Raw genomic sequence first — 20,270 nt, forward strand, 5'->3', positions numbered from 1 at the left:
TTTTTTGTCTTATCCAGTTTTGCACCTTACCGGAAGAAAAAAAAAAAACCTTGTTTGCCCAACCCGATCCCCAGACTCGACCGAGGGTACACACTGCGAACCTCCCACCCCGTACAACGTTGTAATGGCGACCTGGGCATACCCCCCACTGCCCGCAGAGCAGATCAACCGTGAGGCGGACACTGCGCTGGTATGTAAAACATATATGGACCCTTATAGCAGGCGATCTCTACACGGAGATCTGGTGGGCTGTAGCTATGATCCTTGGAGTGTGGATCTTCTCTAGTATAATGCCAACATTTTTATCTTAGGCCCGAGAGCTAGAGTGGCTCTTGCATTCGTTGCAGGATTCACTTGCTTCATTGAAGGAAGGTCTCCAAGAATGCGCTGCCCTCCTAGCTCCCCAAGAACCGGGATCAACCTTGGTACTGTCCTCGCTGCGGTCGGAAAATGTGAAGGGCTTCGTGACTAGAATCGGCACCAAGGTCGTGAAGGGCGTATGTATCCCGAGTATTTCCCAATGAATATGCAACTAACCCAATCCCTCTCCAGGATGTCCAACTTCGTCTTACGTCGCTCCCGCCTCCTCGGGGTGCCCCTAGCACCCGACTGAACCTATCTCAGTCCCCTGGAGCTCCGGAACTGGTTCTTCGACAACTGGTATCGGTTCGAGATCTCGTGGCTCAGAGTCTGGATATTGTGGATGTGAGCACATGGACAGGCGATCCTCTCAACGCAGGCTTTATTTTCAGCCAACTACACCTCTTGCTCGAGACCATCAGTGAGGCGCGACAAATGTTAAAAGGAGAAGGCGATGAGACGCGAGGCAAGTGGTGGGATACCTCTGCAACCGAAAATGTATGTTCGATTTCTTTGACACACAAGTCCTGCAATATTTTGCTGATATGTATGCTGCACAGATGTTTGACCCTCCGCTTCCGCCACACCTTTCATTCCATCTCTCTATCACAGATTCCGCCCTAGTTCTTCTTCTTCGGACTCTAGAGCCTACTGCCCTTAATCACACGCCAACCGCTTTTTCTTCGGATATCTCCCTGACGCGGTTCTCTCTACGAGATCGGATATTCGGCTCGCGAGCGCCAACCCATGATGAGGCCGGTAGCCTTTTTCAATGGCAAGGAGAAGAAGTTCGTGTCAAGGAGAAGGTCCGGGTGGAGAGCCAAGATCCCAGTCTGATGGCAGTCATGGCGAAACTATCGGCCCTTGAGCATGAGGTGATGCGTTGCGTTGCTGCGCTGCGGGTGCTCATGGGGGAGGAAGATACGGAGAGCGAAGCTTAATGGCTTGATTTATACCCTACTGCATTTGAATTATGAATAGCTACTTATTGCAATACTTGATGTGATTTGGTACTCGAGGTAGGGCTTTTAGAAGTAGTATCGAATGGGTTGTCATTTGAGACATGTATTGATCTGCCATCTTGAAGCTACCTAGGGCTAGAACTTTGTCAAATGGGTGTACAATATATAACAACAGAAGCAATTAGCATCTATTCTACAACATATACATCCATGGATATCTCTGTTAAAAAAAAATAAAAATGCCTGGATGTTACTAGATCTTTGACACCGAGCTAAAACCGACCCAAGGGAACAAAGTCGGACCAGCCAATCAGAGGCCCGCAGTTTGATGGGCGCGCATGGTCGTCTTGGCATCGATTTTCCGGGCTCGGTCATCTTTCTTTCTCTTTCAACCTTTCAAAAGGGACTGTCGACAAGATCTGGAAAATGTTGTCCAGGTCTTCAGCATCAGGCGCGAGGCGGTCACAATCGCGTGAACTATTTCGCACCTTTGCCTGCCCATCTGGATTGCGACAGCTCCGCGGACATGCCAACCGTTTGACACCTACACAGCAACGCAGTCTTGTGCAAAAAGCGACGCCTTTGGTCACGTCCAACGGCCCTGCGCACCGAAGAAATACTTCCGAATATGCGGCGTCACAATGTCAGCCACAGCGGAGGTTTGTGTCAGGCCCAGCAACCGCCGACTCGATACCTCAACCCAGCCAATCCATCGAATCGGATGATATCAATACCCTGATCGATCGAATCGGTGAAAATGAGGCGGAAATGGTACAAATATTGGAAGAACTGGAAATTATGGGCGAGGAGGACGAAGGAGACGAGCTCATCGACTTGATCCGCCAACGAGACGAACACACCGCAGAGTCATGGGTACACAGGATTAAACAGCGCTTTGGAGATGAGGTGCCAGAAGGGCTTTTGGATGATGCCGAGCTTCAAATCTACGCCCGCCTTTATGGAGAACCAATCATTCGGCAGGAAGTTGAGTCAGTGATTGAAGAGGAAGAGGAAGATCTGAGCTTGCTCCGCGAAGATGGACAAGGAGGATGGGAGGAAGTCGATATCGAAGGAAGCGCAGCGGAGAATGATGTTCCACTCGTCTATGATATGGATGTTTCTCCGGAAGAGCGGGAAACAATTGCCATGCAACGGACCAGAGAAGTGGCAGAGCAGCTGGGCGGCGAACTTATGCTCGAGGAATTCGAGAACGAGGCAGTTCCTGATTCTGCTCCAAGAATGCATCCGCTCACTCTCGAGGGCAAATTCGGAACTGATCCTACAACTATCCATCTGCCCAAGGACACTGTCACTGGCCCCATATCGGTCATTCTGTCGGAATTCTCCAACAAGCATATTTCCGAGGCTGCTCGGCGCCTGTTTGGAGGGCCAGGATTGCCCCATTCGAGTACAACGGCTCCTCCGCGTGCCCAATTACCACAGCTTCCTGTCGCTCTTCAGGCTTCGCAGCGTCAAATGGGAGAAATGGAGGCTAACGTATACTTGGCGGCCTTGTACCCTGGAATCTACGCGTCGACACTTAGTGTTATGGTTGAGATTCGCAAGCGATTGGGTGCCGATTGGATCCGCCGTCTCATCGCACAAGAGGGTGGGCCAAACGTTCTTGATGCCAGCGGTGGTGGTGCCGGCATCCTGGCCTGGAGAGATGTCATCCGCGCGGAATGGGATCTCATGGTGCCAGATCACCCCGCGGGAGCCCCCATCCCCTTTGGGAGATCAACTGTGTTGACAGGCTCCGATGCCCTTCGGATGCGCGCTGCTATCATGTTGGACAACACTACCTTCCTCCCACGGCTACCTGATTATGTCCATGTACGCGAGAAGCCTACAATTGATGACTCGCGGGATGCCCCTAAGCGCAAGCAGTACGATGTCATCATTGCACCGCACTCTCTTCTCAACCTCGAAGAAGAATATGAACGTAAACAGCACGTGGAGAATCTGTGGTCTCTACTGAACCCCAACGGGGTATTCTCATTCTCCTCGAGAAGGGCCGCCAGAAGGGATTCGAGGCTATCTCTGGAGCTCGTGAAATGCTCTTGAAGCGCCATATCGCAAGCCCCGGCTCTACCGAATACGACAACTTCCTCGAAAACCCCGACGAACGCGAGGTCATTGAGAAAGAGCGTGGAATGATCGTCGCTCCCTGCACCAACCACTCAACCTGCCCAATGCACAATTCTTCGGGTGCTACTAAGGGCCGTAGAGACTACTGCCATTTCGAGCAGCGATACATTCGCCCTCCATTCCTACAGCGCATCATGGGAGCGAAAGACCGCAACCACGAAGATCTCAAATTTAGCTACCTCGCCGTGCAGCGTGGCGTAGACCTACGACAAGAGCAAGAAATTCGCCAAGGTCCTGAGGCTACAGATGCCGCGTTCGAAGGATTCGAGGACCCCGAGGAGTCTGATATCCCCAACAAGCCAGCCTTCAACGCTCTATCCCTCCCTCGCGCCATCTACCCACCCATGAAACGCCGCGGCCATGTGACCTTCGATCTCTGCACACCCGCCGGAAAAATCGAGCGCTGGACCGTCCCGCGCTCCTACAGCCGACAGGCCTACCGCGACGCCCGCAAGTCTCATTGGGGAGACCTGTGGGCTCTGGGGGCTAAGACCCGCGTCCCGCGCAACCTGAACCTTGGCGATAAACATGGTGAGGGTAAGAAGGAGCGCCTGGCTCGCCGTGCGGCGACCAAGGGTGACGCCGAGGAAGAGGGTGACTTTGAGAATGAAGGAGAAGAGGAGGATGAAGAATATGGGGTTCATGACTCGGATATTCCTGATGTCCCTGTCAAGAAGAGGGGCCAGCATATCCCCAGTTGGAAGAAGCATAATGATAAAAAGAAGGTTCGTCAGGCTTCCAACAAGCGTTCTGCCGACGAATAAGTGGCTTTGGTTTGGCGCAATTCTGTTGTGAATTTGGAGGTTCGAAAACATGTACTATACTACTAACTGGCAGCATTTGGCATTGGGACTGGGGACTGGATCTTGTTTGTATACTAGGATATCATTCTCACATTTCTACAGATGTAAATATAGCATCCTCACTCTAATCAATGTTTGATATGTATTTGTTTTATTGATACAGTATCTGACGCGTCATTTAGCCTGAGAAAATCCCCCTTTTCTCTTAGATCGTCCTGATGGAGGCTGTTAGGGATCCCACTAAGGCGGCTGTGATGAAGCATGGCCTTGACCTAGGGTGACTGTGTCAAGCCGAAGAAACGTTGGTTGTCATCGGAGACCTTTCCTGAATGGAGCCCTGCAATGAGCACGGGGTTCTTTAAAATGTACCGGGCGTGAGAGGCATTGATGCTCAGGGAAAGATAGTCGCTGGCTTCAGGGTTGGTGTTTTTCTGCCCAGCGTCGGCGAAGTGCGTTCGGTCAAAATGACCTAGATATAAATCGGGCAAAAGTCCCATTGGAACCAGAAGCTCCTGACAGGCCAGTCGCTTTTCGTGATAGCAGATATTCTTATCTTGCGAAGTGACACCGCTACATTTACTGCGCAGCCATACTTTTTCGCAACTGCCTTTGCTTCTGCGCGCTCTGTAACTCCAATCGATCAACTGCAAACTTGAGCCGTTCTTTCTTCTGGACGAGTCTCCTCAGCTCCGCTGCCTTGGATGCTGTTGCATTGCTCGACGAGGCAGCGCCGGACCCCGCCAAACGACCCCGCAATGAACTGCCTTGGGGTTGGCTCCGAGTCGCGGATGGCCAGCCCTCGGGCGTGGATGAGAGTCGACCTTCCTGCAGGTCGCATTTCGCCTTGAGGCCTTGTTCGCGGCGCGCAAGCTTTTCGACGTGGTTCGATGATAGCGTGAGGAGGTGGGCAATACTGGGGGTGATTTCGTCAAGGAGGGATTGCTGCGCTTCGCGCAATGTAGGCTCAGGGAGGAGCTCAAAGTGCTATCAAAAAATATGTGGTTAGATTCATAGCTTCTTGTTTCTTTCCTGGAATGAAGCTTTGGAAGAACATACTCGCGTTGTTTGGAGCACTTTACATAGACGAGGGAAATCGTTCACACCCGCATCGAGGGTGGATATAGAGTTGTCCAAAATCTGAAGAGAGGACTGCAAGGAGGTAACCGAAGAAGACAATGAAGCTGCCATAGTGTGTGATTTGAAGCTTTGATTGGAGATGCTTGTTTACAATGGTCGGGATAGATCGGGCTGTAAAAGCGGCATGACACCGCCTTTAAGGCGGCGTGGCCTCGGGACCGGGCAAACCTCCCAAACCTCACTTCTCCTCTTCCGTCCTCCTGCCTCACCATCCTCCCGAACGCCGAATTCTCTCCGCATTCGATTCACCTGTCACAATGTCTCTCCTCGGAAAGAAGTTCCCCGGCGCCTTGGGTACGTGTTTTTTGAACCTCGATTACGACTTTTGGGAGAATGATATAAGGACCAACGACTGACACATATGTTCACTTACAGCCAAGCCCATGGCTCCCTTCTTCGCTGCCGGTACGCATACCCTTTAAATCCCGAAATTCCCTGACGATCCGGAAATAATGGATTGCCAATTCGGAATACCGCACGCTCGGAGCGGTTGTTGATGGAACATTACTCTGACGATTCTCCTCTCCAGGCCTCATTGTGCTCTACGGTGTCAACTCTCTTCAGAACGCTCTGTCCAACAGTGAGTCCTCTCCGCGTAGTTACACATAAATCATCGACGAGTTTCGGGGTCATGCGACACTATCCACAACACGACATTCCGATGAGCGTCTGCGAGCATCAACAACTAACCTTCATATCCGTACAGCCGCTCAGTACCAGAACGACCCCCGCAACCCCAACGCTAAGCCCGCTGGCAAGGCTGATCACTAAATTGGGTCGACAATGAATGCATTTTGAGATCCCATTTGTTCGTCGAAGAGGAGCGCGACGAACCGTCGCGACGTGTAGGTGGACGGAGATGGCCCAGGCCATCAATGGCCGGCTTGCATTTTTTGTGATTACTCTGCAGGCAGTTTGCCCCTGTCCAAGCATATAGAGTATACCCACCTCGATTGGGGGTGACTTGGATCAATTCACAAGCTGTACCAGTACTATTCTGAGCAAGCCGCATTTTCCTTTCGTAGTGTCCCTTCTGCTTCATGATATTGCATCAGTCAGAGCAAGGAAAGTAACTTGAACCGAATATTCCGGGGATTGTTGTATTACAGGTAAAGCTATAGGGTTTGTGGGCTCTATACTTCACATCTGGTTATTGCTACAGTATTTAACTTAGGGCTAGACTTCTACGTCTTTGCGACCGTGCAATAAGTCAAAATTAGCCTTTGCTTTCAATGCCATGTCATTTTATCTTGATCGCAACAGCTATCCATCAAAATACCAGCAGTAACGTAGGACTTTGATGCCGCTCCGCGTGAAATCTTGCATACAACACGCTAAACCCGATCGGGCAGCCAGTTTTCACCAACTCCGCCTGGCCGAAGGACAATCATTTTCCGACCTCAACTCCGCAATTACCCCCAGTTAAACACGCCAAAATGACCAAAATGGCAGGCCTTTTCCGGCCCAAGAAGCTTGATCTTTCTGGATTTGTCAATACCCGCTTGATTCGGGACAACAACAAGCGCATGGCCTTCGAGCAGACTGAGCCCGAACGGTACGATCCCTGTCCTACTCTTAGATGTTCTAGCTTGACCGAGAATGGATATCCCAAGCTGAGAAAACCTGGGAATTGAGACACGAATGCTGACTCTGTCTTCCTTTGCAGACAAGCTCTCCGCTACATGATCCGCAACACCTCTCTCTCTGGCCGTGTCCGCGCGCAGGCTCAGCTCCAATTGTCACAGATGCACGCCTACACTCGCCCCACGCAGATCAAGAACCGTTGTGTGGCATCAGGCACCGCTCGCAGTGTCTTCCGCGACTTCAGAATCAACAGAGTGAGTGGAAAACTCCGGCCAATGGCCGCATCTTGCCCGAGGCTTTTTGGTATCATATCGCTAACACACTGTCTTCTTCTATAGTACCAATTCCGTATGCAGGCTCTCGCTGGTGAGCTCCCCGGTGTGAGGAAGGCCAGTTGGTAATTTTATCGGTGCTCTGTAATATATGGACACATCTGGTTGAATTGTTTGCACGATGGCGTTTTCTTCTTTGCTTCCATTGGGTGGAGGCATGTACAGTATGCAATTCTCCTTTGCAGAGAAATCAAATCTTTCTTTGTCGTTTTAGTTCCTCCGACCAAACTCCACTGCTCTCGACATGTTCGTAATGACAGTCCAGGCATCGCTTTGGGCCTGGTCCTCGTTTGCTGATGCCGTGAGATCAGGCTTTCTTTGTTTAGTGCTGAGATCATCTCAATTGGGTTGTTTGCTTCCGTCATGAGGATCAGTTGCAGATCAGCCTGGCTATCCTGACTGATACTTGAGCTGTAATCTCATCATATCAGCCCAGCGACGTCTATCAAGAAGATTCTTCGGCGTAGCCTGTTCAGGGACGCATCATCGTGGGTCATTGAGCAGATAGGAACTTGTCGATGCCTGCCATACTTATCACACCGTCACTGACTGTTGCCCCGTTGGAAAATCGCGTTGGAAAATCGCGTTGGAAAATCGCGGTTCCGGGTTTGCTCGTGTGATACTCCCCTGTTCCTTTCATTTTTCTTCTTCCTCTTCCTTTTACCCATCACTCATCTTCCCCTTTTGTCTCTTTGACTTTCTTCTCAACTCAATATCCCACGTTGATTCGAAGCCTCACCACAATGAACGGCGTTCCGAGAGACCTCCTCCCCGATGACATCGTCTGCGCTGAAGACCTGCTAGGGCTTGGGTGAGTTTTCCCATAGTTTTCAATGTGACATCTCAGGCTTGTGGTCTAACAGTCCATTGAATGACACAGATTCGTCATCACCAAAGATGACAAGATCCGGTACATCGCCGCCCCGGACCAAGGCCCTCGTTACAAGGTCAATCGAAGTGACCGCATGAACAAGGTCCACATTGAGGCCCTCCATAGTTAGCTAGTCCTCAGATCCATCTCCATCGTAGGCGATTGGTTTCATGGATCATTTGGTGCTAACAACTTCACAGAGGCGATCCGAACCTGCATCATCGACCGGCTCCTGGGAATGGGAATGCATTTTATGAAAATTCCCAAGGGCAGTAAGCGACAGGTCCCCATCCTGGTCTCGGGCAACGTGATCACTGCACCTCGAGTTGTTGTCTTCTTCGGCGAGATCGTTGAAGACCTAGGTGTCTTCTCGTACCGTGACGCTTGCGACGACGGCATTTCTTTCGGTTCGATCCTGGGCTTTGCAAAGAGTCTGCTCGGTGATGATTCCCAAGATTCGCCCAATGCCCTCATCCTTGCGAACGCCGGCCAGACCGTCTGGCACAATTCAGGTTGGTTCGCCATGACTGCCGATAGTGTCCATGGTCAACACCGCAGCTCTGCCGTGGAACGCGAACGTCCACTGGGTGCTCGTAACGTGATTGGCAACGGCTCCATCGGTGAGCATGTCGAGGATATTTTCCATCAAGTCTTGATGCGCGGCAACTTCCGAGTCGGCGCTAGAATCGACATCATTGGCATGTCTGAGGGCGGCCATGCTGCCATGACATACCTGAAGAATCAATGTAAGTGTCTGACTCCATAACATAGTTAGCGATTGCTTACTGACATGGTCCCTAGGGAGTTTCTGGTCGCCCCACATCTCCTCCCTCTCCCTGATCAACCCCGAGGCGATTGCTAGCACGAAGAACAAGACTGATGACGTGAAGGACCCGGCATCATTCGCCTGGTTCATGAAACACCGTTGCCGTGGCTGGACTCTTTGTGATAAGCCGATTGGCACACGTGTGTCCGGTCTTGAACACCTTCATGGTTGCAACACATACTCCTCCGGCGAAAGCACAAAGTCGACCTGCATGGTCACTCGTGGTGTGGGACACATCTTGACCTGGATGAACATTATGCATTACTCTCCAATGGCGATGGAGAAGTTTGATGTGGTCACTGGCGAGACCGATCCCAGCAGCGACGCTGTTCTCGCGTCATTGCCCGACGACATGGTTCCGGAAGTCCCTGGCGGCAAGATTGAAATTCACAGCCTGGAAGCCATAAACCAGATTAAAGGCTTCCTAACGGGTGTCACGTTCACCAAGGAAATGGTTACCTTTTTCAATGACAAGTTGTCGTTTGTTGACGCTAATGACGACAAAAGAGACGACGACAGCGAGTACTCCGCCGTTGACATGGTTGAGAACGACGATGCGTTTGATGCTCTTCCTGATGTCCTGGGCGCTTCTCCTGACACTTCTGGTGATGGTATCCCCGTTCCTGCCGTGCTTCCCGTCGCTGCTCCTGGGCCTTCTCCTGAGGCTTCTCTTGTGGCTCCTCTTGAGGCTTCTCCAGGCGATCTTCCTGACGTCCCCGGTGTTCTTCCTGTCGGCCTTGGCGTTTCTAGCATGTCTGACCTGCCTAGCGTTCTTCCTGACGTTTTGGCTGACGCTCGTTCAGTTCCGGAAACCCCGACGCACTACGACGACGTAATCGTCGGCAAGACTGGCCCGTTCAACCTCAGTGATCTACAAGATATCCGAGAGGACGAACAAGAAGATGAAACCCTCTAAGTGGTCCCATACTTATAAAGCGGCGCTGTGGGCTGGGTTTATCTACGGGTGGGTTATCTCTAGAGTTTGTTTCCTGGTGAAAACACCGGGTTATTGTGCTCTTTTTTTTCCCTAGGGTTTTCGGGCGGAGATGACTTGAGACGAATTGAACAAGAAACAAGAAAATCATAGAAAATTATCAAAAACAAAAAGGAGGAAATCACTACCATCGGCTGAGATAGCGAATGCATGAAACCTCTTGTGCTGATGTCCTCGGAAACTTTTACTGTATCCGACGTAGGTACATATGTACATGAAGGTATCTTGGGGTATCACGAAGGCACCAAGGTCACAACCTTGACCGGCGTAAGATATCAGATTAAATGACTGCCTTTGCATATTTCGAACTCCTCTTCGGTAAACATCGGAACGTCATATTAAGCATCTGCTAGGTGGATTACACTCCTGATCACGGACCAGTGATACAACGGCGAAATTCAAGCAGAGACATGAGTCTTGGAAGAATCCCTGAAGATTTTGGGGGACGAATGAAGACGGAGGGGGTTTCCCAACAGATCAGATCTGTTCTCTTACTCATTCTCTTGCCGATATATTTTCAAGATTTCTCTTTAATATTCCCAACATTCACCTTCTCGCCATCGGGATGGAACAATGGCGAAATTGGTCCATGAACACTGCTCGGTAAAAACAGATGGTCACGAGCCAACATTGTCAACCCTTTCCGAGGCGAATATTTCCCCGGAAACAGTTTTGATCGAGTAAAAAGAATGCAGAATGATGGCCTTGCCTAGGCGATCTCGGGAGAAGACAATTTCCATCGAGTAAGCTGATAAGGCGATAAGCGGGAATTGCCTGCAGATTTCTCGGAGGTGCCCGACGGTTGTCTATGCCTTCGCAAAATCGATCTACTGCTATACCTCAATATGCTGGTATTCAGAGACTGAGAAAGCAGGGGGGAATATTGTCTTCTAATTCTTCCCTAATATGACAAGGCCATTCTGCATCTTCACATCTTCTCATCTTCTCATCTTCTCATCCTCACATCTTCACTGTCTCGACTGGTTGTTGAGGGATGGCAACGTCCTGGAATAATGGCTCGGCAGTGGGCCTGTGGATAGTCCCTTGATATTGCTGGATCTTCCTTTACTAAAAGTGAAAAGTGAAATCTCATTTACCCCAAGGTGGACCCCGAATTCCTTTTTTTCTTTTTCTTTTTCTTTTTCTTTTTTTTTTTCTGGGTGGCGTATTTATATCTCCCCCAATCCCCTTATCTTTGGGCTGTTGTCCCTCTTATCTTCTTATCTGCACAACTTTCTTACAGTCTGTTGGGTTTCAAGTCGGAAGTATAGAATATACAGATACAACAGATACAGTCATGGCAACTAACCTCCCCTCCGTTGCCGTCGTGGCTTCATCACGCGCCGTTATCTCCGGCCGTTTGACCTCTGCCACTATTGTGATCTCACGGACAACTGGTAAAATCACCGCCGTCTTTGATTCCGTGATTCCAGCATCGGAGTTCCCTGTCGATACTCCTTACACCGATTATTCCCCCCATGTTTTGCTGCCCGGCCTGGTTGATGCGCACGTTCATCTGAACGAGCCCGGCCGCACAGAATGGGAGGGCTTCTATACGGGCACTCAAGCCGCTGCCTTTGGTGGTGTGACTACCGTCATTGATATGCCTCTCAATGCTATCCCGCCCACTACCACCGTGAACGGGCTGAAAGAGAAGATCCAGGCTGCCCAGGGCAAGTGTTGGGTTGATGTCGGCTTCTATGGCGGTATCATTCCCGGCAATGCGGGCGAGCTCAAGGCTCTTGTCCAAGAGGGTGTCCGTGGCTTCAAGGGTTTCCTAATTGACAGCGGTGTAAGTGAATGATATCAGCATCGTAAGTTCTCGAATTTAGTATTAATATTCTTGAATAGGTGGATGAGTTCCCCGCTGTCGGCAGGGAGGATGTCAAAAAGGCCATGGCCGAGCTGGCCGATGAGCCAACAACTCTCATGTTCCACGCCGAGATGGTGCCTCCCATTACCGCATCTGTGGGCGACGAAGTTCAGACGTCTGATGCACCTGCTGACCCTGTTGGCCCTCTTGAGGCGTATGCAACTTTCCTGGCCTCGAGACCCTCCTCATTCGAGACCTGCGCCATCGAAAGTATTCTATCTTTGGCTCATTTTGCCCCCAATCTGCCTCTGCACATCGTTCACCTCTCTGCGATGGAAGCTATCCCCTTGTTGCGGGAAGCCCGTGCTAATGGCGTCAAGATCACTGCCGAAACCTGCTTCCACTATCTCTCCCTGGCAGCCGAGGAAGTACGCGACGGCGATACCCGCCACAAGTGCTGCCCGCCTATCCGCTCCAAGCTGAACCAAGATAGTCTGTGGGAAGAGCTGGAGAGACACACCGACGACGGCGTCATCAAGACTGTCGTCTCTGACCACTCCCCCTGCACGCCAGACCTGAAGATGCTTCCAGGCCATATCCCCGGTCACTGCACCGGCGGCAAGGAAGAGGAGAGTGGTAACTTCTTCTCTGCCTGGGGCGGCATTTCTTCCGTTGGACTGGGCTTGCCCATCCTGTGGACAGACCTCAGCCGTCGCAAGGGCCTGACCTCTTCGCCCGAAGACGAGAACACCAAGAACGCCCTCCAGGACGTTGTCCGTCTCTGCTGTGCCAACACTGCTGCCCAGGTTGGCTTGCAGTCGCACAAGGGTGACCTGGTTGTCGGCTTTGATGCTGATATTTGTGTGTTCGATGACTCTGCTGAATGGACTGTTGAGCCGAGTACCATGCTCTTCCGCAACAAGTGCTCCCCGTACCAGGGCCGTACTCTGCGCGGCATGGTCCGCGAGACCTGGTTGCGTGGTGAGCGTATCTTCAGCCGTGACCAGGGCTTCGATAGCCAATCGCCGCATGGAAAGCTGCTTCTTGAGAAACGGGTTTGAGATATTTCCCTCTCTCTTCTTCTTCTTCTCTTTTGTCCACGCTTGGGACAAGTTGACATCTCGGCAGTTCGCCTTGCTCCTTTCTACATATTTCTGCCACTTTACATCTCGATCTCGACCTGTGAGATCGAACCTTCTGATGAGCACTAATGATCACACAGCATCCATACCCGTTAGATTAATGACAGCGCATTGTAGCTTTAGGGATAGAATACCAAAAGCAATCAATTGAATCCATCCAAGTGTTAAAATGTAGTCATTATTATTTAATACTATACAAATCCATATCAAAGACTCTTAACATCCTCCCCATCCCTCCCCTTCTCCCACTTCTCCCTAACCCTCCTCCTAACACCCCCATTAACCCCCTTCCCCCAGATCTCCTCCTTCTCCGTCCCAACCTCGATACCCTCATCCACACCCTTATCCGCCTCCCCAACAGCCCCAATAACAACCTTCCTCTCCCTAACCCCCCTCTCCTTAACCCTCGCCCGATCCACCTTCCCAATATACGTCCAGTACAAAAACGACTCCGCAACAGCAACACTCAGCGCTGCAAATAGTCCAAGAAGAACCTTAACCGCCTCGCTTGATAGGATCTGGGGCGTCGGGAACCGAGTGAGCGCCGCGTACACGCTAAACCCGGTCACAAGCACCGAGATGAAGACGCTAGAAACAAGCGAGATCGTCAGTGTGTCTTCTTCTATTCGGCCGTCGCTTGTGTAGGGCGATGCGTGTGGATCTGCGTGGTCGGCGTTTGGTTGGTAGTTTGGGTTTAAGAGGCGGTTGTAGGATTCTTGTTCTGTTGCCGCGAGGAGGCGGGCTTTTGAGGCGAGATATTCGGCGCTCTGGGTTGTGTTTAAAACGTTAGGATCTGATTTGTGGTTTCTACGTATTCAACGAAAGGAAAGGAAGGGCAGGGATGGATTTGTGTATAGACCACGTACGGGCTCTGGCTTCTTTGGCGGCGGAGGAACGTAGACTTTCGTGCCGCGGAGGAGGGAGCTGAGCACTGTTGGAGTATGAGAGCCATGCTCTTTGTATTCTGGGTCTGTTTGGAGGTATCTGGCAAGCCGGATCAGTTGCTCGTGGGCTATTGGGCCTTGTGCTTCGAGCGTGGTAGGCAGGTCTAGCTCCTCGTAGCGAGAAGCAGGAATAGCTTGGAACGCGGCAAGGATGCGATCCGTTGTAAGAAGGAGGACCATCCTGATATAAAAATCAACGAAATCAGGGGCGGATCAAGTCGAATCCATTGAGGTTTAGTTCATCGCAGGGGAGATAAAGCGGAACCCCAAAAAAGTGGCAGTTAAGCTCCTCCCCACATCGTCATATCTTCTTCTCATTCTCTCTTTCACACATCTTTGCGACCATGGCAGACTCAAAGAAGAGGTAAATTCCAATTCCCATTCTATCTCTTTACAGAAATCGCCTTCTAGCTTCAATCCCCAATCCTCAATCCTATGCCCGCATCCACAGAAACCAGGAAACTAACCCCTCCACCCCAGCACGGTAACAACACAAACCAACCCGCGCGGGATCCCCGTCGCACCCTTCATCGACAATGTCAGCGACTATGTCTCCTCCCGCGAGGAAGTCGAGCCTACCCTCCGCTCCTTCCAGGAGATGATCTCCAAGTACCAGTTCATGGAGGTGAACACCCAGCGCCGCGGCCAGGGTCTGCGGGAGAAGATCCCCGATATCAAGAAGACGCTGGAGATGGTGCGGTTCCTGCAGCTGCGCAAGGAGGTAAATATCCCCCGCGCCTGTGACTCTATAACATGCAATTCGGAGAAAAAGTGATTCGTGAAAGTGTCCATTGGACCAACAAAAAAAAAAAAAAGGCGAAACTGAAACCGAAATCGGGGAATATCAATCCACTAACACACTGTACTTGTTTAGTCCAACCCTGACTCAGACCTCGAGACTAACTTCGAACTCAATGATACCCTCTATGCTCGGGCTGCGATCTCGCCTGCCGATGCCGAAGAGGTCTACCTCTGGCTCGGGGCGAATGTCATGTTGGCGTACCCGCTCGGTGAGGCGGAGACCATGCTGGATGAGAAGCTCAATGCTGCGGAGTCGAGCTTGCGGAATTGCGAGGAGGATCTGGAATTCTTGCGCGAGCAGATTACGGTAAGTTTATTCGGTTTGCGAGAGGCATATGTGTGGGAGATTGGGAGATTGGCGCTTTTGCTAACGCTGACTCTTTGCAGACATTGGAGGTTGCCACGGCGCGTGTGTACAACTGGGATGTTGTAGAAAGGCGTAAAGATAAGGCCGATGGCAAGGGTGAAGAGGAAACGAAAAAATAAGAAGCGCCCTGGTGGCTGAATGGTTTTGAAGGGATTTATGGGATATTATAAAAATGTTGCCAATGTCATCGATTATGAATGGTCTATTATCTTCCAGATTAAGTGTCAAGGGAAAAAAGAAATCAAGGAAATCATAACGCATAGAGAAACATTGAAATGAAGTAGTGGATATTAGAAGAATACGCTTTAAACCAAGTGTCCCATGCATATAAAACGAAAGAAAAAAGACGCATGTCATGATTCATAAACAACCTTGGAAGGCAAGAGAAAATCACCAAAGGAAACAAAAGAGAAAGAAATAGAACTCCCAAAATCCCAATCTTCGTGAGGCTCGAGGACGCTATCTTCACTGAACATCTCCCAGTCCGCACGCCTGTACAGCATGTTATTGTTGGGCAGTGACAGGGCGGGGATCTGAGGATGGTGGAAGATCTCGACAGAGCGTTGGAGTATCACAACGTAAACAAAATGCTAATCAATCAACCTGGGAAAACAAAATCATTGGAACATGTTGGAACCTAGCCTGTCGGCATCTGAAGCAGCTCGCTCACGCATCCGTTTCGAAATGTCGAAGCCGGTTTCATCACCGACAAAGGTCCACTCTTCAATATCATCAAGGTCGTCATCGCCTCCATCTGGAGAGGCCTTAGCTGCAGGTGTAGGAGAGAATGGGGTGGACGAGGCAAGCGACTTTTGTCGGGCCAAGGTCTTAGCGTATTCAAGATCGCGATAGAGGGCCTGGATTGCAGTGGCCACACCGTCTTCCTAAACAGGGAATATCAAATTAGCACTCCACCCACTTAGCCTAAAAAAGTCTTGGAACAACTCACATTGCGGATCTGAATGCCCAGATTCCGTGCCTTGACAATCATGCGTTCGCTGTGCGTCGCCTCCCAAAGAGCCCGCGAGAAGACACTGACGTTCAGTTTCTTCATGCAGATGCCAACGCCTAGATCCTCAACCCGGGAGCCGAAGAAAAATTGGTCTCCGAAGAATGGTTTGACGATGGTGGGGACACCGGCCCGAAGACTTGCGCCGGTGGTTCCTGCTCCGCCGTGGTGGGATGCAGCATCGATCTGAGAGAAGAGCCAGTCGTGGGGTGCAGATTGGATCTGATGAATCTCTGGTGGTAGAGGTATCTCGGTCTTGGTGCTAGTTGGGTCACCAAGCCTATCGGACCAACCCTTTGAGAGGATGCATCGGACATCTGCTTTTTGGACTGATTCGATGACAGTCCGTGTCAAGGCAGCAGGATCCGAGACCACAATGGATCCGAACCCGATGTACACGAGCTTCTTGTCATCCGCTCTGGCCTGCGCAATGAAGTTTGATAGTTCAATTGGAGGAGTCCAATCGGTGCCCTCATTCAAAAACCAATATCCGGTAATGCGAATCCAATCCGGGTAATCGAGAGGCGGGGCCACCACGGAGGGCGAGTAATTGTAAAGGAACGGGACTTTGTTTTGCTGCATCTTGTCTAATGTTGTGGCCTTCAATCCCAACTCGTTGTTTCGCCATCGGTTCACTTGCCCCGCGATGGCCTTCCAGAAGATGTTGTCGAACATGACGTATGTGATGTAGTTGTATGCTCCACCCATGCGATTCTCCGGCACTGCGAAAGCATGAGGATAGGCCCGTGTTCTTGTCCATGGCATGGTGAACCCGCGGAAGTACGGAATCCTTAAAGCTTCTGCAATGTGGACTCCAGCCATGGCGCTCGGTGACTCGATTAGAAGGTCACTGCCCTGACAACCAATCCAAGCCGACGACAAAAGATCATCGATCCATCCTCTGAACTTCAATGAAGCTTCCCTGAGGAAGGAATACGTGAACATCCCGTTCTCCACGCAGATTCGCATTAGCTCCGCGGGATCACCATCAACGGGAGCAAAGTCGATTCCGTGTTTTCTGATCCAAGGTTCGAACTCGGCATGGGTTGCAATCTTCGGCTTGTGGCCCTCGGCAAGCAGTCCTTTGCAAAGCGCAATATACGGCTGTACATCGCCCCGGGAGCCGATGGTCAGGCAGGTAATCCTTAAAGGCTCGGGAGGTTTGAAGTTGATAATGGAAGCGCGAGGATCGTCAAAGAACGGATGTATCTCCGATGAATCCTCAGTGAAACTCGGATGTGCATCGTATTCCTCAGGGCTGTCCAGTCTTGCTTCCTGGAGCATGTGGTGCTCAGCCTTGGCTGCTTCAACTTCGTCTCGCTCTTCATCTGCTAGCAAGCCAGATTCCACTAGGAATTTCACGGACTCCAGATTTTGATGCAACGTGACTGCACAGTCATCTCGTGAATCTGAGGCGTTGAACTCAAAGAAAAGCTCTTCATGACCACGGATAATGACAACGAGTCCATGGTATCCAAAGCGGAAGCCTTTCTCTTTTTCAACGTTCTCAATGTCCTTGAACGGCAAAATCATTTTGGTCCGAGTACCAGGAATCAGGCTGCGGAAACAAAGTTTCTTCTGACTTATATATATCTTGCCGTAGAGCGGGAGCACACGGTGCAAGTAGGCGTAATAAGTCGCCTGCAGCTTTTCGCTAGATGGGAGAGCAAAGTGTGCACGAAAGCGATCCCCATAATTGAATGCACCTTCGTTATCCTCGGGATCAACGTTCTGGTCTTCGAGCAACGGCCCTTCCCGCTCTCCATAATGCTTCTGCCCACCAATCCACATGCCAGAGACCTTTTCTATATAGCCCATTGACTCTGTTGCTAACAGTGTACTCATCTGTTTCGAGCGGCTCTTCAAGTATTCTGCAAAACCAGCGGCGCGTTGAAGGGGATATGCGCCTGCTTTGACAAGCTCGTTCAGATGAGTAACCGAGCTCGGTGTTGAAGATTGCATTGGATTAGAATGGCCGGTGGCATATCGCGTGTCGTCTGTGGTTTCATTGCCGCCTAGTGTTCCAGATGGAGAGCCTGCCGCTGCATCTAGGTCCAGCCGCGCAGATGCAGAGGGAGTTGTATCATCAGAATATCGTCGAACGGTTTCTCCCACATCCAATGTGCGTCCTTGCAGTGTGTGCATAGTGGGCGATTGAAAGACGTCGCTTCTGTGCAGTATTTGACTGGCTGATTCAGTGGTGTCTGTCATCGACTGTATAATTGGTGACGATCCGGTCCCTTGCTCTGCAAATGAGTCGGCCGAGCCTTGGTTTTCATTTCCTACACTGGAGCTTCGCTTGCGTGGTGAATCTCCTTGCCTCTGATCGGATACTCGAACGCTGCTGACCGATTGCCTTTTATGGGCAGTACGACTTGATTCGGGTTGATGTCGGATGTCGTGCTCACCCAGCGACTCTTTCGTTGCGGTAGTAACCGACGCAGCATTGACCAGGCCTTTGATGTAGTTCAACGCGTCCTGGCCAGAATCAAAGAACGAGAAGAAGTACTGGGGAGTGATCAGCAATGAACATTGTAACGTCTCGTCCCATGACTTACCTCGTCAATTGCATATGTTTCGCCGCTGTCGAGAACTCGAATTTTGAACGTCTCCGCAAAGTCGGCCATCGGGCTCTCCTCCAGGTCAATAACATTCGCTATTGGGAATGATATTTTCACACTGTCACCTTCGTTATGTGTCCGAAAGATGACTTTCTGGAGAGCTTTCACCCATTCCTTTGCACTGGTAGCACTGTCTGCTCTGAAAAAATACGTCCGCTGGTCAGTGGTAACCTGGAAGTCTTTCGCATCGCCGTCTTTACGTTCTGCGAGAGACGCAGAGATCCCATATCGAAGATCGACATGTCCGCTAGGAAAATAGAGATTGGAGGGATCTGCGTAGTATGAGAGGACATCACCCTTCAGAGCAAACCAGTAGCGGTGATACGTAGGATTCTTGCGGCCGCGTTTGGATAGGTACCCCGACTTTATCGCCACGTTGGACTTCTTTGGAAGGTAGGCGTAAAAGCAGATGTGACCTTCCGTCACATACATGTAGCCTTGAAGAAGCATGCTCTGGAGCAACGAGCAGGCATACTCCACCAGAACCTTTTCAGGCTTCGCAAACCCAAACATCTTCATCAATCGTGTAGAAAGAGCGGACGCAGATGATTGCGGCTGGTCTTCCATGGCTTTGTTTGGATTAGGTGGCAAGTATGGTGTTGCCGATGTCAAGTCGAAGTGAGATTGCGCTTCAACCATGCGACTTAGAACTGGGGCTGCTAGCGGTGTCGCGCTGCGAGTTCGCCTTAGAGGAGGCGCCTTAAGCATCGAGTCCGGTTGGTTTGATGACTCGTTTGCCCCGCCTTCTGAATCTAACCTGGGTAATCTCTGCAAAAGCTTATTGTCAGATTTTGTTCTTTGATGGCGACGTCCTCTTTCTTCCAGAACGAGTGTGTTTGATTCCGATCTCTTGCTTGGCTGGCGGGAGTCCAAGGATGGCACAGGCGTCCGGGATGCTAATTTCCCACTAGTTTGTTCAACCCGCGGGTGTTCTTCCATCTCTCCGTCACTATCACTTGATTCATCAAACCGGGCATGGAAGTCCGACTTGGATCCGACGGCAGCAATCATGGAGAAGAGGGATTGTTGCATATAATGCACGTTGCCGTCCCGTGGACCCATACCTCGCGGCGGAGCTGTGAAATCAAACTGGGCATCATCCCCATCCTTAAATCTGTCTGGTAATCGATCTGAAAATGGACGGTTGGACGAAGTAGGTTTCATACTTGCGCTCAACTGCCGGTCTGCCCGGCGTTTGGCATCATCCCTTAATGGTCTCATCCTTATCTCTAGTATACCGATACTATATGATCGATGCAAAATGTAGGTCAAGGACGGGAGTAAACGATGCTAGGGCGTGGTGAATCACTAAAACCGGTCGGGCAGTCAGAAGCTCGAGCCAGGTGACAGCTCGGCACTGATAGGTCTATGACGATCGGGTATGCACCAGTTAAATGGGAAGACACATCAACCTGAACGCCAAGTGACTTTTGTCACGTCCAAACTTTGGTCAGGCGCTAGATCGTGATAAGGAGGGTGAATGGTGAACAATGCACGGGATTCCAGGGTCTAGGCCGATAAGCACTTTGAAGCTTGGACACCGGATATGGATGAAG

General features: G+C 50.8%; 10 protein-coding genes across 10 annotated transcripts; 7 read left to right on the plus strand and 3 right to left on the minus strand.

Moving 5' to 3' along the window:
• Positions 1 to 124: 124 nt before the first annotated feature.
• On the plus strand, positions 125 to 1,306 carry N7537_001393 (uncharacterized protein; the record flags this gene model as incomplete). The annotated part of the gene is made up of 4 exons (XM_056892451.1): positions 125 to 190; positions 312 to 497; positions 553 to 858; positions 921 to 1,306. The coding sequence occupies 4 exons, from the start codon at positions 125 to 127 to the stop codon at positions 1,299 to 1,301; spliced, it is 939 nt and encodes a 312-aa protein (XP_056757446.1). The 3' UTR covers positions 1,302 to 1,306.
• Positions 1,307 to 1,748: 442 nt separating this feature from the next.
• On the plus strand, positions 1,749 to 4,234 carry N7537_001394 (tRNA methyltransferase RSM22; the record flags this gene model as incomplete). The annotated part of the gene is made up of 2 exons (XM_056892452.1): positions 1,749 to 3,311; positions 3,389 to 4,234. The coding sequence occupies 2 exons, from the start codon at positions 1,749 to 1,751 to the stop codon at positions 4,232 to 4,234; spliced, it is 2,409 nt and encodes an 802-aa protein (XP_056757447.1).
• Positions 4,235 to 4,849: 615 nt separating this feature from the next.
• N7537_001395 (DASH complex subunit SPC19) lies at positions 4,850 to 5,461 on the minus strand (the record flags this gene model as incomplete). The annotated part of the gene is made up of 2 exons (XM_056892453.1): positions 4,850 to 5,257; positions 5,330 to 5,461. 2 exons carry the CDS (start codon positions 5,459 to 5,461, stop codon positions 4,850 to 4,852), a joined length of 540 nt encoding a protein of 179 aa, XP_056757448.1.
• Positions 5,462 to 5,594: 133 nt separating this feature from the next.
• Positions 5,595 to 6,405, plus strand: N7537_001396 (F1F0 ATP synthase subunit i). The gene is made up of 4 exons (XM_056892454.1): positions 5,595 to 5,704; positions 5,786 to 5,815; positions 5,940 to 5,990; positions 6,117 to 6,405. Exons 1-4 carry the CDS (start codon positions 5,668 to 5,670, stop codon positions 6,179 to 6,181), a joined length of 183 nt encoding a protein of 60 aa, XP_056757449.1. The 5' UTR covers positions 5,595 to 5,667; the 3' UTR covers positions 6,182 to 6,405.
• Positions 6,406 to 6,846: 441 nt separating this feature from the next.
• N7537_001397 (mitochondrial 37S ribosomal protein uS14m) lies at positions 6,847 to 7,395 on the plus strand (the record flags this gene model as incomplete). The annotated part of the gene is made up of 3 exons (XM_056892455.1): positions 6,847 to 6,965; positions 7,077 to 7,248; positions 7,333 to 7,395. 3 exons carry the CDS (start codon positions 6,847 to 6,849, stop codon positions 7,393 to 7,395), a joined length of 354 nt encoding a protein of 117 aa, XP_056757450.1.
• A 674-nt stretch (positions 7,396 to 8,069) lies between these two features.
• Positions 8,070 to 9,939, plus strand: N7537_001398 (uncharacterized protein; the record flags this gene model as incomplete). The annotated part of the gene is made up of 4 exons (XM_056892456.1): positions 8,070 to 8,137; positions 8,207 to 8,322; positions 8,398 to 8,943; positions 8,999 to 9,939. The coding sequence occupies 4 exons, from the start codon at positions 8,070 to 8,072 to the stop codon at positions 9,937 to 9,939; spliced, it is 1,671 nt and encodes a 556-aa protein (XP_056757451.1).
• A 1,375-nt stretch (positions 9,940 to 11,314) lies between these two features.
• Positions 11,315 to 12,891, plus strand: N7537_001399 (allantoinase alX; the record flags this gene model as incomplete). The annotated part of the gene is made up of 2 exons (XM_056892457.1): positions 11,315 to 11,809; positions 11,869 to 12,891. 2 exons carry the CDS (start codon positions 11,315 to 11,317, stop codon positions 12,889 to 12,891), a joined length of 1,518 nt encoding a protein of 505 aa, XP_056757452.1.
• Positions 12,892 to 13,178: 287 nt separating this feature from the next.
• N7537_001400 (TMEM199/VMA12 family protein) lies at positions 13,179 to 14,096 on the minus strand (the record flags this gene model as incomplete). The annotated part of the gene is made up of 2 exons (XM_056892458.1): positions 13,179 to 13,739; positions 13,839 to 14,096. 2 exons carry the CDS (start codon positions 14,094 to 14,096, stop codon positions 13,179 to 13,181), a joined length of 819 nt encoding a protein of 272 aa, XP_056757453.1.
• Positions 14,097 to 14,239: 143 nt separating this feature from the next.
• N7537_001401 (tubulin-binding prefolding complex subunit PAC10) lies at positions 14,240 to 15,314 on the plus strand. The gene is made up of 4 exons (XM_056892459.1): positions 14,240 to 14,280; positions 14,397 to 14,637; positions 14,791 to 15,024; positions 15,105 to 15,314. Exons 1-4 carry the CDS (start codon positions 14,261 to 14,263, stop codon positions 15,201 to 15,203), a joined length of 594 nt encoding a protein of 197 aa, XP_056757454.1. The 5' UTR covers positions 14,240 to 14,260; the 3' UTR covers positions 15,204 to 15,314.
• Positions 15,315 to 15,701: 387 nt separating this feature from the next.
• On the minus strand, positions 15,702 to 19,935 carry atg26 (uncharacterized protein; the record flags this gene model as incomplete). Its single annotated transcript, XM_056892460.1, has 3 exons — positions 15,702 to 15,968; positions 16,034 to 18,601; positions 18,652 to 19,935. 3 exons carry the CDS (start codon positions 19,933 to 19,935, stop codon positions 15,702 to 15,704), a joined length of 4,119 nt encoding a protein of 1,372 aa, XP_056757455.1.
• Positions 19,936 to 20,270: the final 335 nt, after the last annotated feature.

Source organism: Penicillium hordei (assembly GCF_028827395.1).
Source record: "Penicillium hordei strain IBT 12815 chromosome Unknown utg000001l_segment0_segment0, whole genome shotgun sequence".
Taxonomy (NCBI): domain Eukaryota; kingdom Fungi; phylum Ascomycota; class Eurotiomycetes; order Eurotiales; family Aspergillaceae; genus Penicillium; species Penicillium hordei.